At 46.2% G+C, this 14,646-nt stretch overlaps 1 protein-coding gene across 1 annotated transcript in view; it reads right to left on the reverse strand.

The window, feature by feature from the left end:
- LOC121545588 (plexin-A1) overlaps positions 1-14,646 on the reverse strand; it is a 241,020-nt gene that overhangs the window by 41,549 nt on the left and 184,825 nt on the right. The window contains exons 13-16 of the mRNA XM_041856243.2: positions 10,945-11,096; positions 10,356-10,476; positions 10,100-10,236; positions 7,565-7,732 (exon numbers count right to left, since the gene is read on the reverse strand). Coding sequence (XP_041712177.1) covers positions 7,565-7,732; positions 10,100-10,236; positions 10,356-10,476; positions 10,945-11,096 — 578 coding nt within the window. The remainder of the gene's footprint in view (positions 1-7,564; positions 7,733-10,099; positions 10,237-10,355; positions 10,477-10,944; positions 11,097-14,646) is intronic.

The following is a 14,646-nucleotide window of genomic DNA, read 5'->3' on the forward strand; positions in this document are numbered from 1 at the left end:
GTTTTCACAATGAAACATATTTCATTAAACTGTTGACAGCCCCTCTATCTGCGCCTGGAGAAAGCAATGAAGGAGCGAGAGGAGGAGATGGAAACGCACAGTGGTGAGATATTCTGTAGCTAAAGGTAATGTGTCAGCCAAGATTGCACCGGGGGAGATGGCTGCCGTTTTATGCCCCTCTAACCAATTGTACTAATATGTGTGTTTTTTCGCGTAATTTGTAATTTATTCTGTACATAATGTTTCTGCCACCGTCTCTTATGAACAAAAAGAGCTTCTGGATATCAGGACAGCGATTACTCACCTTGTATCGGACAAATATTTTTTCTTCTATGAGTCGGACGCCAAGGATATTCTACAGACACCCGACAAGGCCCAAATCCTCGTCATTCTCATGAGAAAGAGACAGAGATCTCGTGGACGTAGGTCGGGGTGCCTTGTAAGGATCCGACGGCGAGCGATTAATCTGCCTCTGCCATCAATCCTATTAGCCAACGTACAATAATTTGAAAACAAAATGGATGACCTAAGATCAAGGATATCCTACCAATGGGACATTAAAAACTGTAATATCTTATGTTTCACTGAGTCGTGGCTGAACAACGACATGGATAACATACAGCTGGCGGGATATACGTTACATCAGCAGGACAGAACGGCTGACTCCGGTAAGACAAGGGATGGCGGTCTGTGTATATTTGTAAACAACAGCTGGTACATACAATCTAATACTAAGGAAGTCTTGAGGTTTTGCTCGCCTGAGGTAGAGTATCTCATGATAAGCTGTAGACCACACTATTTACCAATTTCCTATTTTTCGTAGCTGTCTATTTACCACCACAAACCGATGCTGGCACTAAGATTGCACTCAATGAGCTGTATAAGGCCATAAGCAAACAGGAAAACACTCATCCAGAGGCAGCGCTCCTAGTGTCCGGGGACTTAAATGCAGGGAAACTTAAATCCGTTCTACCTAATTTCTACCAGCATGTTAAATGTGCAACCAGAGGAAAAAAAAACTCTAGACCACCTTTACTCCACACACAGAGATGCGTACAAAGCTCTCCCTCGCCCTCCATTTGGCAAATCTGACCATAATTCTATCCTCCTGATTCCTGCTTATAAGCAAAAACTAAAGTAGGAAGCACCAGTGACTCGGTTAATAAGGAAGTGGTCAGATGACGCAGATGCTAAGCTACAGGACTGTTTTGCTAGCACAGACTGGAATATGTTCCGGGATTCTTCCAATGGAATTGAGGAGTACACCACATCAGTCACTGGCTTCATCAATGTGCATCGATGACGTCATCCCCACAGTGACCGTACGTACATACCCGAACCAGAAGCCATTGATTACAGGCAACATCCGCACTGAGCTAAAGGGTAAAGCTGCCGCTTTCAAGGAGTGGGACTCTAAACGGGACGCTTATAAGAAATCCCGCTATGCCAACCGACGAACCATCAAACAGGCAAAGAGTCAATACAGGTGTAATGAATATGCAGGGAGAAAAAGGTGTAGATTCACACGCAGAGCGCAGCAGGTGTTTATTTCGCCTTCGCAGAAGGCAGGAATCGTGGTTACAGGCAGGCAATGGTCATACACAGGTAGGCAAACAGGCAGGTGAAACAAAACTAGGACTGAAGTCTAAAACTGGTTCTCACAAACAAGCTAGAAAAAGGCTTAGTAGAGTCAAAACGAACAATACCTCACAAGGCACAAACAGAATGAACTGAACTAAATATAGAGCTGATGAGACCAGGTGAGTAACTAACATAGGTAAAATCAATGAACAAAAATGAAAGACAGGGCTACGTTCAAGAACACAAAGAAACAGGGCTACGTTCAAGAACATGGCGCTTGCAATGCCAGGGTTGTGGGTTCGTTTCCCACGGGGGGCCAGTATGAAAATGTATGCACTCACTAACTGTAAGTCGCTCTGGATAAGAGCGTCTGCTAAAAAAAAAAAAAAGAAAAAAAAAGAACACAAGGTGAACTAAGAAAATAAATACAGAACCTTACAACAGGACTAAGATTGAATCATACTACACCGGCTCCGACGCTTGTCGGATGTGGCAGGGCTTGCAAACTATTACAGACTACAAAGGGAAGCACAGCCACGAGCTGCCCAGTGACACGAGCCTACCACACGAGCTAAATCACTTCTATGCTCGCTTCGAGGCAAGCAACACTGAAGCATGCATGAGAACTTCAGCTGTTCCGGATGACTATGTGATCACGCTCTCTGTAGCCTATGTGAGTAAGACTTTTAAGCAGGTCAACATTCACAAGGCCACAGGGCCAGACGGATTACCAGGACATGTACTCTGAGCATGCGCTGACCAACTGGCAAGTGTCTTCACTGACAATTTCAACATGTCCCTGACTGAATCTGTAATACCAACATGTTTCAAGCAGACCACCATAGTCCCTGTGCCCAAGAACACAAAGATAACCTGCCTAAATGACTACCGACCCGTAGCACTCAATGTCTGTAGCCATTAAGTGCTTTGAAAGGCTGGTCATGGCTCACATCAACACCATTATCCCAGAAACCCTAGACCCATTCCAATTTGCATACTGCCCCAACAGATCCACAGATGATGCAATCTCTATTGCACTCCACACTGCCCTTTCCCACCTGGACAACAGGAACACCTACGTGAGAATAATATTCATTGACTACAGCTCAGCGTTCAACACCATAGTGCCCTCAAAGCTCATCACTAAGCTAAGGACCCTGGGACTAAACACCTCCCTCTGCAACTGGATCCTGGACTTCCTGACGGGCCGCCCCCAGGTGGTAAGGGTAGGTAACAACACATCTACCACGCTGATCCTCAACACCGGGGCCCCTCAGGGGTGCGTGCTCAGCCCCCTCCTGTACTCCCTGTTCACCCATGACTGCATGGCCAGGCACGACTCCAACACCATCATTAAGTTTGGCGACGACACAACAGTGGTAGGCCTGATCACCGACAACGATGAGACAGCCTATAGGGAGGAGGTCAGAGACCTGGCCGTGTGGTGCCAGGATAACAACCTCTCCCTCAATGTGATCAAGACAAATGATATGATTGTGGACTACAGGAAAAAAAAGAGGACTGAGCACGCCCCCATTCTCATCGACAGGCTGAGAGCTTCAAGTTCCTTGGTGTCCACATCACCAACAAACTATCATGGTCCAAACACACCAAGACAGTCGTGAAGAGGGCATGACAAAGCCTATTCCCCCTCAGGAGACTGAAAACATTAGGCATGGGTCCTCAGATCCTCAAAAAGTTCTACAGCTGCACCATCGAGAGCATCCTGACTGGTTGCATCACCGCCCGGTTTGGTAACTGCTCGGCCTCCGACCGCAAGGCAATACAGAGGGTAGTGCTTACGACCCAGTACATCACTGGAGCCAAGCTTCCTGCCATCCAGGACCTCTATACCAGGCGGTGTCAGAGGAAGGCCCTAAAAATAGTCAAAGACTCCAGCCACCCTACTCATAGACTGTTCACTCTGCTACCGCACGGCAAGCAGTACCAGAGCGCCAAGTCTAGGTCCAAAAGGCTTAACACTTCTACCCCCAAGCCATAAGACTCCTGAACAGATAATCATGGCTACCCGGACTATTTGCATTATTAAATTTTTTTACTTAACACTTTTTTTCTTAAAACTGCATTGTTGGTTAAGGGCTTGTAAGTAAGCATTTCACTGTAAGGTCTACACCTGTTGTATTCGGTGTATGTGGCAAATAAAATTTGAATTTATTTGATTTAATTATGAAAATATAAATTATGCCCTATTACTCAGACAGCACTAGGCTATTCAAAAACAAAAACAAAAACAAATTCACTATAATTGTAGGCTAACTCTGTAAGCCGCCCTTCACAATCTATGAACCAACAGCACCGCCTAGGACTATAAATTCTGTCCCAGACTCATGAATAGAAAGTTTGGAGCATAGCATAAGGTAATTAGTCCATCCAGTATGCATAACAATACAGACCACACTCAAATACAATTACTAGAATTTGTTTAATTTTGGAGTATAGACTAGACCAATTATGTACCAAAGACATCTTAAAATCAGTTATTTTGAATGTTTTTCTGCCATACACAATATGCGGTAGGCTATGTAATGTATAACGGCACAATTATTATTTTAATTCAGGGTTTTTTTTAGAGCTTGGGCTCTAATATGCAAATGGCGTTTTGAATTAATCATCACCTTAGAAAGAAATGTCCATTTCGTTTTGTTAAACTTTGGCTACTAAGTGACTGAAGAGAAAAATAATCCACTTGTTAAACTACATAACAGGGGATGTAGCTCAGTTGGTAGAGCATGGCGTTTGCAACGCCAGGGTTGTGGGTTCGATAAAATAATGTATGCGCTAACTGTAAGTCGCTCTGGATAAGAGCGTCTGCTAAATGACTAAAAAATGTAAATGTAAAATAAAATGCTGGCAAAATGTTCTAATAAATGAGCCAACTAGACAAGATGATCATGAGCAGCACTCACCTCAATTTAGCTAACATTTCCCCAGCCTAATTGTAGCCCAACCAATATCCAAACAGGGATTCAGTGAAAACAAAAAAAAGAAGAGTCCCCACGCTTGTCTCAAAGCAGCGCCATGGGCTGTCCCAATCAAAATAGTGCTGAAATTATCTAGTTGACCACACATGGGTAGGCTATTACTTCAAATGTATTACAACGATTGGATGACTTTTGGAGTTTCAGTAAGCAACAATTTGATACATGCCTTCAATTGCATTACACTACTTTTTTCCAATATTTTCGTCATTAAGTGATATTTATTCCCACAGTAATTCTTTATGGATCCATCCAGTTATGGTTAAGAAAACAGTGCATGCTTAGTGGTGGGCTATGCTAAGAGATGGGAGAAGTGACATGCCTCGCAAAGTTTAGAACTGACGCTGCCTAGCAACCATCAAGAGTTTAAGAGCATAGTGCGTGCCAATGCCGCCTCAGTATTACAGCTACGTTCATACTAAGCTGTAGGTAGAACTTTACCGATATTATTACTAGGTCGTTAGGCGGAAATATAAGTTTGGGCTTTGATACCGGCAATACCTTTCAGAGATAAGGAAAAGGCGGAAAAAAGATAGCGGTGTGGTAAAGTTGGAGAAAAAACATCTTAGTATGAAAGGGATATTAGTGAATGGATTCCTGCTTTTTCCTCTCCTTCGCTTTCATTATCTCTTAATTACTCCTTCGCTTCTCTTCTACTTTGTTCCTCGTATTCTCTCCCTTTTCTGTATATGATGAAGCAATTTAGCAGCCACTTATTCAATCAATAAGCTATTTAAAATAATTTTTTCCACTGCAGAAAACCAAGAAGTGTTTTAATCTCTTTTTTCAGAAAGTTGCAAATACGACAATAAACTAATCTAATTTACCAATCTCAATATACAACTCCCTATTCAAAACATTGTAATGCAGGGAATATGCACTGCCTTTAACATAGACATGAAAGTAGAAGTTAATGCACAGATGAACAGTGAGGGGAAAAAAGTATTTGATCCCCTGCTGATTTTGTATGTTTGTCCACGGACAAAGAAATGATATGTCTATAATTTTAATGGTAGGTTTATTTGAACAGTGAGAGACAGAATAACAACAACAAGAAATCCAGAAAAACGCATGTCAAAAATGTTATAAATTGATTTGCATTTTAATGAGGGAAATAAGTATTTGACCCCCTCTCAATCAGAAAGATTTCTGGCTCCCAGGTGTCTTATACAGGTAACGAGCTGAGATTAGGAGCACACTCTTAAAGGGAGTGCTCCTAATCTCAGTTTGTTACCTGTATAAAAGACACCTGTCCACAGAAGCAATCAATCAATCAGATTCCAAACTCTCCACCATGGCCAAGACCAAAGAGCTCTCCAAGGATGTCAGGGACAAGATTGTAGACCTAAACAAGGCTGGAATGGGCTACAAAACCATCGCCAAGCAGCTTGGTGAGAAGGTGACAACAGTTGGTGTGATTATTCGCAAATGGAAGAAACACAAAAGAACTGGCAATCTCCCTCGGCCTGGGGCTCCATGCAAGATCTCACCTCGTGGAGTTGCAATGATCATGAGAACGGTGAGGAATCAGCCCAGAACTACACGGGAGGATCTTGTCAATGATCTCAAGGCAGCTGGGACCATAGTCACCAAGAAAACAATTGGTAAAACACTACGCCGTGAAGGACTGAAATCCTGCAGCGCCCGCAAGGTCCCCCTGCTCAAGAAAGCACATCTACATGCCCGTCTGAAGTTTGCCAATGAACATCTGAATGATTCAGAGGAGAACTGGGTGAAAGTGTTGTGGTCAGATGAGACCAAAATCGAGCTCTTTGGCATCAACTCAACTCGCCGTGTTTGGAGGAGGAGGAATGCTGCCTATGACCCCAAGAACACCATCTCCAAACATGGAGGTGGAAACATTATGCTTTGGGGGTGTTTTTCTGCTAAGGGGACAGGACAACTTCACCGCATCAAAGGGACGATGGACGGGGCCATGTACTGTCAAATCTTGGGTGAGAACCTCCTTCCCTCAGCCACGGCATTGAAAATGGGTTGTGGATGGGTATTCCAGCATGACAATGACCCAAAACACACGGCCAAGGCAACAAAGGAGTGGCTCAAGAAGAAGCACATTAAGGTCCTGGAGTGGCCTAGCCAGTCTCCAGACCTTAATCCCATAGAAAATCTGTGGAGGGAGCTGAAGGTTCGAGTTGCCAAACGTCAGCCTCGATAACCTTAATGACTTGGAGAAGATCTGCAAAGAGGAGTGGGACAAAATCCCTCCTGAGATGTGTGTAAACCTGGTGGCCAACTACAAGAAACGTCTGACCTCTGTGATTGCCAACAAGGGTTTTGTCACCAAGTACTAAGTAATGTTTTGCAGAGGGGTCAAATACTTATTTCCCTCATTAAAATGCAAATCAATTTATAACATTTTTGACATGCGTTCTTCTGGATTTTGTTGTTGTTATTCTGTCTCTCACTGTTCAAATAAACCTACCATTAAAATTATAGACAGATCATTTCTTTGTCAGTGGGCAAACGTACAAAATCAGCAGGGGATCAAATACTTTTTTCCCTCACTGTATGTTGTTCACACATCTCCAAGCCACTGGTGTACTCTATGCTGGAGTGTGTGAATAAGGCATTTGGGCCTATAGCAATCACATCAAAGAGCTGAGAGAATTTTGGCTTTGAGAGATCCAGGAATATCAGTCATTTTGTCTGTTTCTCTGTAGCAGACGGAGCCCAGATCTGTGGCAAATCACTGGAAGCAGGAAGTTATGTCAACAGAGACACACAGAGAGAAAGCAAGAGAGGGGGGGCTATCGCATCTTGTAACATTGCTGTGGCTCAAAGTGTTTACCAGGAAGCATGGCAATCTGTGTCAAAGTGGACTTTCCACAAGGTTCTGTGTTTTCCTCTCTAACTCTTAAAAGTGTATATTTTAAAGAGGTGCCACTTTAGCTACACTACTGCACACCAGACCAGCACCAGAGAACCAGATGATATCAATGTAAATACCCAGATCCCCTTCCTACCTAGCGATGCTCCAGTCTGGTTCAATCCTCAGGACGGTGGGGTCGTCAGTGTAGTTATATTTGACCTCTGGGTTCCTCAGCTCAGCAGAGTCGATGTCCACCATGACTGGTGTACTGCCTGGGTTCAGCCCCACTGGGGTCACACATACTATCTCCCGGGCATTCCTCCTGCAGAGAGAAGGGGAGAAACATGTTTAAAGGATTACAAAGGTTACAAAGAGATATCATTCATGAGTTTCATTAGTACGACAGAAACCAGTGGTCTAGGTTTCAGCACCTGTCTCTAAAGAAATGGTCATGCCTTATGTAAATGTAACATGAATGAGCGCTTCATTGTTAAAAACTGTGTCTTCCAATGCTTGGTGTGTCTAGTCAATTATTACACAGTAACTACAATATCTAATCTGTAGTGCTGTTGAATGATGCTTGAATTTCTGGGTAAGTGCCGCAGTCTTTCTAGAAAGAGGAGTGATTCTGGTGTGATTCCCAGGTCCTGATTGGAGACGTGCCTGCAATGTCTCCTCTGATTCCCCTCGCCCCGTTTCCATGGGAACCCCCTTCACAACGCACGCTCCACAAACCCTCCCAAGATTGCACATATTTTGACAAGGTGTTTGTGACAAACAACAAAACGAGAATGAGACAGACACAAAGAGGAAGAGAGAGGAGACAGCGCTGCAGAAAAAAGCTAATCTGCTGGATTACCGTTGGAAGGAAAGAAATGGAAATAGAAATAGATGTTGCTATCCAGACTAACAGTGCAAACAAAGCTTGGATGAGGACAGAGACATACTGTAGCACTGTGACATGTATGAACATCAGCAAGATTACATGCACATATACAGTATGACATAGAAAAACAACACACACACACACACACACACACACTGCATCTTAAACACTTCCAGTCAATGGAGGGGAGGGTGAATCAGCGGGAGATGGGGGCATTTCATTGATAGTCCTGGCTCTGGTCCAGGTAGAGGTGTCTGCGTTAGTCAGAGGCTGGCAGAGCTATCTCCCCTCACACCCCATGTATCTCCCCTCCCCTCACTCCCCCTGTATCTCTCCTCCCCTACTCCCCATCTATCTACCCTCACTCCCCCTGTGTTAGGCCTACTGCTGCTAGGTAGCTCTCTCTGCTCTCTCTCTCCCCTCTGTCTGTCCTTGATTGCAGGAGTGAAGTCTGGTGTGCGGGAGTCAGGGTTCCAGCTGCAGCTCATTCACCATAATCACCTCAGCCTTTAAGACCCGGTCAAACTTACTACTCATCGTCAGATCATAGTCAAGACGACCATGTTAGTCTCGCTGCCGACTCAACCTGGTTATTTTTTGCTCTTTGTGTTTTTGGTCTGTTCTATTTACTTTTTCTCCTGTGCCACAGATATTTGGAACCTGACTCCTGCCTCCACTTCACTCCTGCCACCACCATCCTGCTCTCCACTACCGGACCTCTCTTTTGGACTCATCACGGACACTAGGACATTACGGTACCACACCTGCCCTGATCTGGATCTGTTACCCTCCCTGTAACCTGGACTTGCTCTTCCCCTATATTTGGAAACCTGGACTTTGAACATTGTAAATAAACCTGTTAAAACTTCTCTGGCTTCGAGTACTTGTCTGCATTTGGGTTCTTATCCAGTTAAATCATAACACCCTGCATCTCCCCTCACTCCCCCTGTATCTCCCCTCACTCCCCCTGTATCTCTCCGCCCCTCACATCTCTCCTCCCTTCCCTCCCTCTGTATCTCCCCTCCCCTCTCTCACCTTGTATATCTCCTCCCCTCACTCCCCCTGTACTCCCCTCACTCCCCCACCCATCACTCCCCCTGTACCTCCCCTCACTCCCCCTTTATCTCCCCTCACTCCCCCTGTATCTCCCCTCACTCCCCCTGTATCTCTCCTCCCCTCACTCCCCCTGTATCTCTCTGTCCCTCACGCCCCATGTATATCCCTACCCCTCACTCCCCCCTGTATATCCCCTCTCCTCACCCCCTGTATCTCCCCTCACTCCCCCTGTATCTCTCTGTCCCTCACACCCCCTGTATATCCCTACCCCTCACTCCCCCTGTATATCCCCTCTCCTCACCCCCCCTGTATCTCCCCTCACTCCCCCTGTATCTCTCTGTCCCTCACGCCCCCTGTATATCCCTACCCCTCACTCCCCCTGTATATCCCCTCTCCTCACCCCCCCCTGTATCTCCCCTCACTCCCCCTGTATCTCTCTGTCCCTCACACCCCCCTGTATATCCCTACCCCTCACTCCCCCTGTATATCCCTCTCCCTCACCCCCCTGTATCTCCCCTCACTCCTCCTGTCAGAAACCTGGCCCCCACATTCCCTGGCTGGGCTCTACCTACCTCTCAGCTGCAATGCAGAGCAGCCCCGATTGCTGTCTGACTCCCTTACTATTCCTTAGATAGACAGTAAATGTACAACACTGTGCGTGATGGACCCACTGTGGTATTACTTGGTTCTGAGAGCTAAGTAGAGACAGGTGTACAGACAGAGAGACAGACAGTGACAGACACTCACTTTTTGAAGTGGCAGGGGTGGCGTCCGATGTTGACAAACACAGAGCTGCCGGCGTTGAGGTGGTTGCCCTCAATGGTGATCCTGGTGCCCCCAGAGAGAGGACCCTGAGCAGGCAACACTCGCGTGAAGAAGGGTGTCTGGAGATGGAGGTAAACCATAACACATATGTTTATACATTTATATTAGCAAAAACAAAATCATCAATACTCAGTCTAATGTAAGGATCCATCTAGTGTGTCATCTGGATACTACTTACCACAAAGGTGAATGCCCGGGGTGAGAGGGCCCTGTAGTCTGTCAGGCAGTCCCTCACACACACCTCCACGTTGGCCTCCTGCACCCGGTAGCCCGTGGCGTCATTTAGCAAACACACAATTCTGTAGGTGGAAGAGGCGAGGGTAGGGAAGGTACGGAGAGAGATAGAGGGATGGAGAGGGGAGTTAGGGATTCACATGAGAGTTCACACGTGTTGAGGTCACCTGTAGCCTACTGTAAGGGTGTTTGATATTTGCGTAGTGACTCCTCCAATTTTAAAGGGAGCATTTGCCATCAACCTGCTCTTTGGAAAGATTGTTTGATCTATCTGAATAGGGTAGAGCAGGGTGGTGAATGTCAAAGGAGAGGAAGGGAAATGCTCAAGAGGGGGAGAGGAAATAATATACACTGAGAGAAAGAGAGCGAAAGGACAGGTGAAGAGAGATGGAGAGAAGAACAATGTCAACAGGAATCAGAGGAGGAGAGGAGATATACACAGAAGAGAGGAGGATGGAGACAGAGCACAGGTGTAGAGGGAGGGGCGATGGTAATATGAAAGTGGTGAGAGCCAGGCAGCTGAGCCTCCTCACCTCTCAGCGCTGATGTACTCCTCCTCAAAGGGGATACAGGGCACCTTGCCTAGGCGCACTCCTGTCTGGATGTCCCTGAACTGTAGGCCCAGGTTCTCCCCTGTGATGGTCAGCATGGTACCCCCCTGTCTCGGACCCGTCTCCGGAAACAGCTGCAACACAAACAGAGAAAGGGAGGGAGGGAGAGAGAGAGGGGAAGATCAATGTCAGAACCAATGACTGTATGGTTAGAAGCCACTGAGAGGCAAGGTGAGGCCAACCGCTGTATTGTAAGTGTATGCAGGGCAGACCAAAGGGGACTTTGTGAGAGAGAAGTCTTTGAATGGTCAGCGGGGGATGTGTAACGACTGTAAGGTTCTCTCTCTCTTTCTCTCTTGTTCACCTACACACCAAAGTGTTTTAATGAAGAAAAATCACCTCCGCTTTGAAAAACAGAAAAAACTTACGGTGAAAAGCCTCTTCTCCACCTAATTGAAACGTATTACACCGGCTCCCACGTCATCACTCTGTAGCAACGTGCCGCACAGCAGTGCCATAATGTGATTTATTTAGCCAAATTACTCCCTGTAACGAGGACAGGTGTGGCATGACAAAACAAATATGGTGACTGATGTGAGGCGGCAGCGTCCGGGAGGCGGCCTCTAACAACCATCACAAGGTAATTATGGGTAATCTCACTGGCTGCCTGTTTCACCACATGGTTGGCTGGGCAGAGCATGTCGGGGAAACGGCACCCTGACGTGTCCCAAGGCATGGTGGCGTTTCATTGGCTGGCCATGCCTGGGCTCTGTAGTGGCCACAGGAGCAACCCCAGTGGCCAGGCTCTCACAGGCAGACTAACCTCACTCAGTCCCAGCACTATGCCTCTACCACATGATGACATGGCATTGGTAGCTAAAAGCCTGTGTGAAGCAGGGTGACGCCGCTGTGGTTGGACTGGGAACCAGGGCCACATGAGGCAGGCTGTAAACTGGGTGGTTAGTGTTCAAGGAGAAGCTGGTGAAGGATGGCAGTTATGTCATCAGGCAATGGTAGGGACTCTGTTTCTGGAACCACTCAACACATAGTTAACATAGTTTAGGGAAGGCCAGTAGGGCCTATGTAGTATAGCGACAAATACAGTATGAACCTACCCTGACATTGCCAAATTGTGTGGCACATTATTTGTCAGGGGAGAGTGAGTGGTTTGTTGTGAGGGGAGTGAGGCTGAGGGGCGGCTCTTATACCCATAATAACAACTAAAACAAAATGAATGGTGGAGCAGATGTCCTTTGGTTCCTTCTTTTTATCCTATATCCTCTCCCTCTGAGAACACTGTAAACACACCTTTAGCCTCCTAGGGTCTGAGACACACACATTGTCTGTGACCTTCAGAGGCCTCTGTGTTATATAGCCTTTCTAGATGTTTGCTAATCTTATGAGTTCTCAGTCTGACTCTCCTACCCCTAGGAACCCCTAGGACCTGGCATGAGGAAAACACAAGCCTCTGAACACTGAACTCTGCCAATGAGAGTTACAACAGTAAAGTAGCGTGTTTTAATTGGTTTCAGAGGGGTTATTTCACATGAACCCCCCCCCCCACCCTCACACACACACACACACTCCCTGACAGAACGAGAGGAGAGAGTGAGAGAAAGAGAAAGAGAGAGAGAGAGAGAGAGAGAGAGAGAGAGAGAGAGAGAGAGAGAGAGAGAGAGAGAGAGAGAGAGAGAGAGAGAGAGAGAGAGGGAGAGAGAGGAGAGAGAGAGAGGAAGAGAGTGAGGAGAGAGCGAGGAGAGAGAGAGAGAGAGAGAGAGAGAGCGAGAGAGAGAGAGAGAGAGAGAGAGAGAGAGAGAGAGCGAGAGAGTGAGAGAAAGAGTAGAGAGAGAGCGCGATAGAGAGAGAGAGCAGAGAGAGAGAGAGAGAGAGAGAGAGAGAGAGAGTGAGAGAGAGAGAGAAGAGAGAGGGAGAGAGAGAGAGAGAAAGTGAGAGAGAGTGAGAGAAAGAGTGAGAGAGAGAGCGATAGAGAGAGAGAGAGAGAGTGACAGAGAGAGAGAAAGTGAGAGAGAGAGAGAGAGAGAGAGAGAGAGAGAGGAAGATAATTTGCATAGGGACAAACGAGAGCCCACTTATACAGCGGAATACCTCATGGTTCCACTTGGATTGAAACATGGACAAGTGCTGACGGTTGGAGATGGATTTTAGCCACAGCAGGAACATACTGGAGCTAGATTATACTCTGAACAATCCTTAACTCAATGTGCTAAGCTCCACTCCACCATTACTCCACCTCCTTTAGTTCTTCACTTTCTTTACAACCCTCTCAATCCACTTCTCTCTTTCTAATCACATCCCCCTCTTCCTCTGAATAAAACAAGACTACCCTCACACACCGCAGAACAACAACAGATGTATATTTTACATGCTGAAGTGTCAAAGCAAATCAGAGATGCTCTCTAACAAGGGGGTTGGAGGATAAAAATATAATAAGACGCTCAGGAACATTCCCCCTACCCACTCCCTCCCAGCATTCACTCTGATATAATATTTATCTGAGACAACTCACACACACACACTCACACACACACCCAATAAGAGAGCACCAGCCTAGGCTGAGGGAGGGATGGAGAGGGAGAGAGAGCGGCAGAGTTGGTTATTATGGGGGGAGAGATGCTAGGGGGGGACTCCGGGGAGTCTGTCCTCCCCTCCCCTTATCAGACGTAGCCTCATTCCAACACTTTGTCTTACCCATTCCTCCAGAGTGAGAGGGGGAAAAGAGAGGGGTGTTGGAGCTATTCAGACCTGTTTGTGATGGATTGGAAGGGGAAGGTGGGATGTTTGGGCCCTCTGAGTACTAACTAGCAGTCGAGACGGCAGTCAAAATTCATGAGATGCTCCTTATTGAGAGACAATGAGGAGGAAGAGAAAGAGAATTCAATTACTTTCACCACTCTGGGGCTCCTAGTGCAATAAAGAAAGAGCTGGAAAATCCTGGTTAAATACTCTAATATTCCAAATGAAATTACAAGCTAATCCACCTGCTAATATACTGACGCACACAATCCCCATCATATGAATAAAGAGAGACAGACATAGAGAGGGAGGGAGAGAGAAAGAGCGAGAGAGAGAGAGAGAGAGAGAGAGAGAGAGAGAGAGAGAGAGAGAGAGAGAGAGAGAGAGAGAGAGAGAGAGAGAGAGAGAGAGAGAGAGAGAGAGAGAGAGAGAGAGAGAGAGAGAGAGAGAGAGAGAGAGAGAGAGAGAGAGAGGGAGAGAGAGAGAGAGAGAGAGAGAGAGAGAGAGAGAGAGAGAGAGAGAGAGAGAGAGAGAGAGAGAGAGAGAGAGAGAGAGAGAGAGAGAGAGAGAGAGAGAGAGAGAGAGAGAAAGATGGAGACAATGTGAAAAGGAGAAAGAGATGTCGAAGTTGTCGTTAGTATAGGTTGACGTAACATAATAATACAAATGTGTTAACAAGGACAGAGTCAAGGTCCTCTTCTGTTTACAACCATATCACAGAGCAGGCGCCTTTGAGCTTTCATGAACATAGGGTGCTATTTCAGAGAGAGAGAGAGAGATCACTACCGAATGACACAATGACCTATCAAGGTGTAAAAAATGCAGCATTTCTATGTAATAATTGGGTGATTCCTCACGAATCTAGTACATAACAAGACCATGATTTTGGGGATTTTCACAAAATGTTACACATAGAATGATCCTTTGGAG

This window comes from Coregonus clupeaformis, chromosome 30, assembly GCF_020615455.1.
Source record: "Coregonus clupeaformis isolate EN_2021a chromosome 30, ASM2061545v1, whole genome shotgun sequence".
Lineage (NCBI taxonomy): Eukaryota > Metazoa > Chordata > Actinopteri > Salmoniformes > Salmonidae > Coregonus > Coregonus clupeaformis.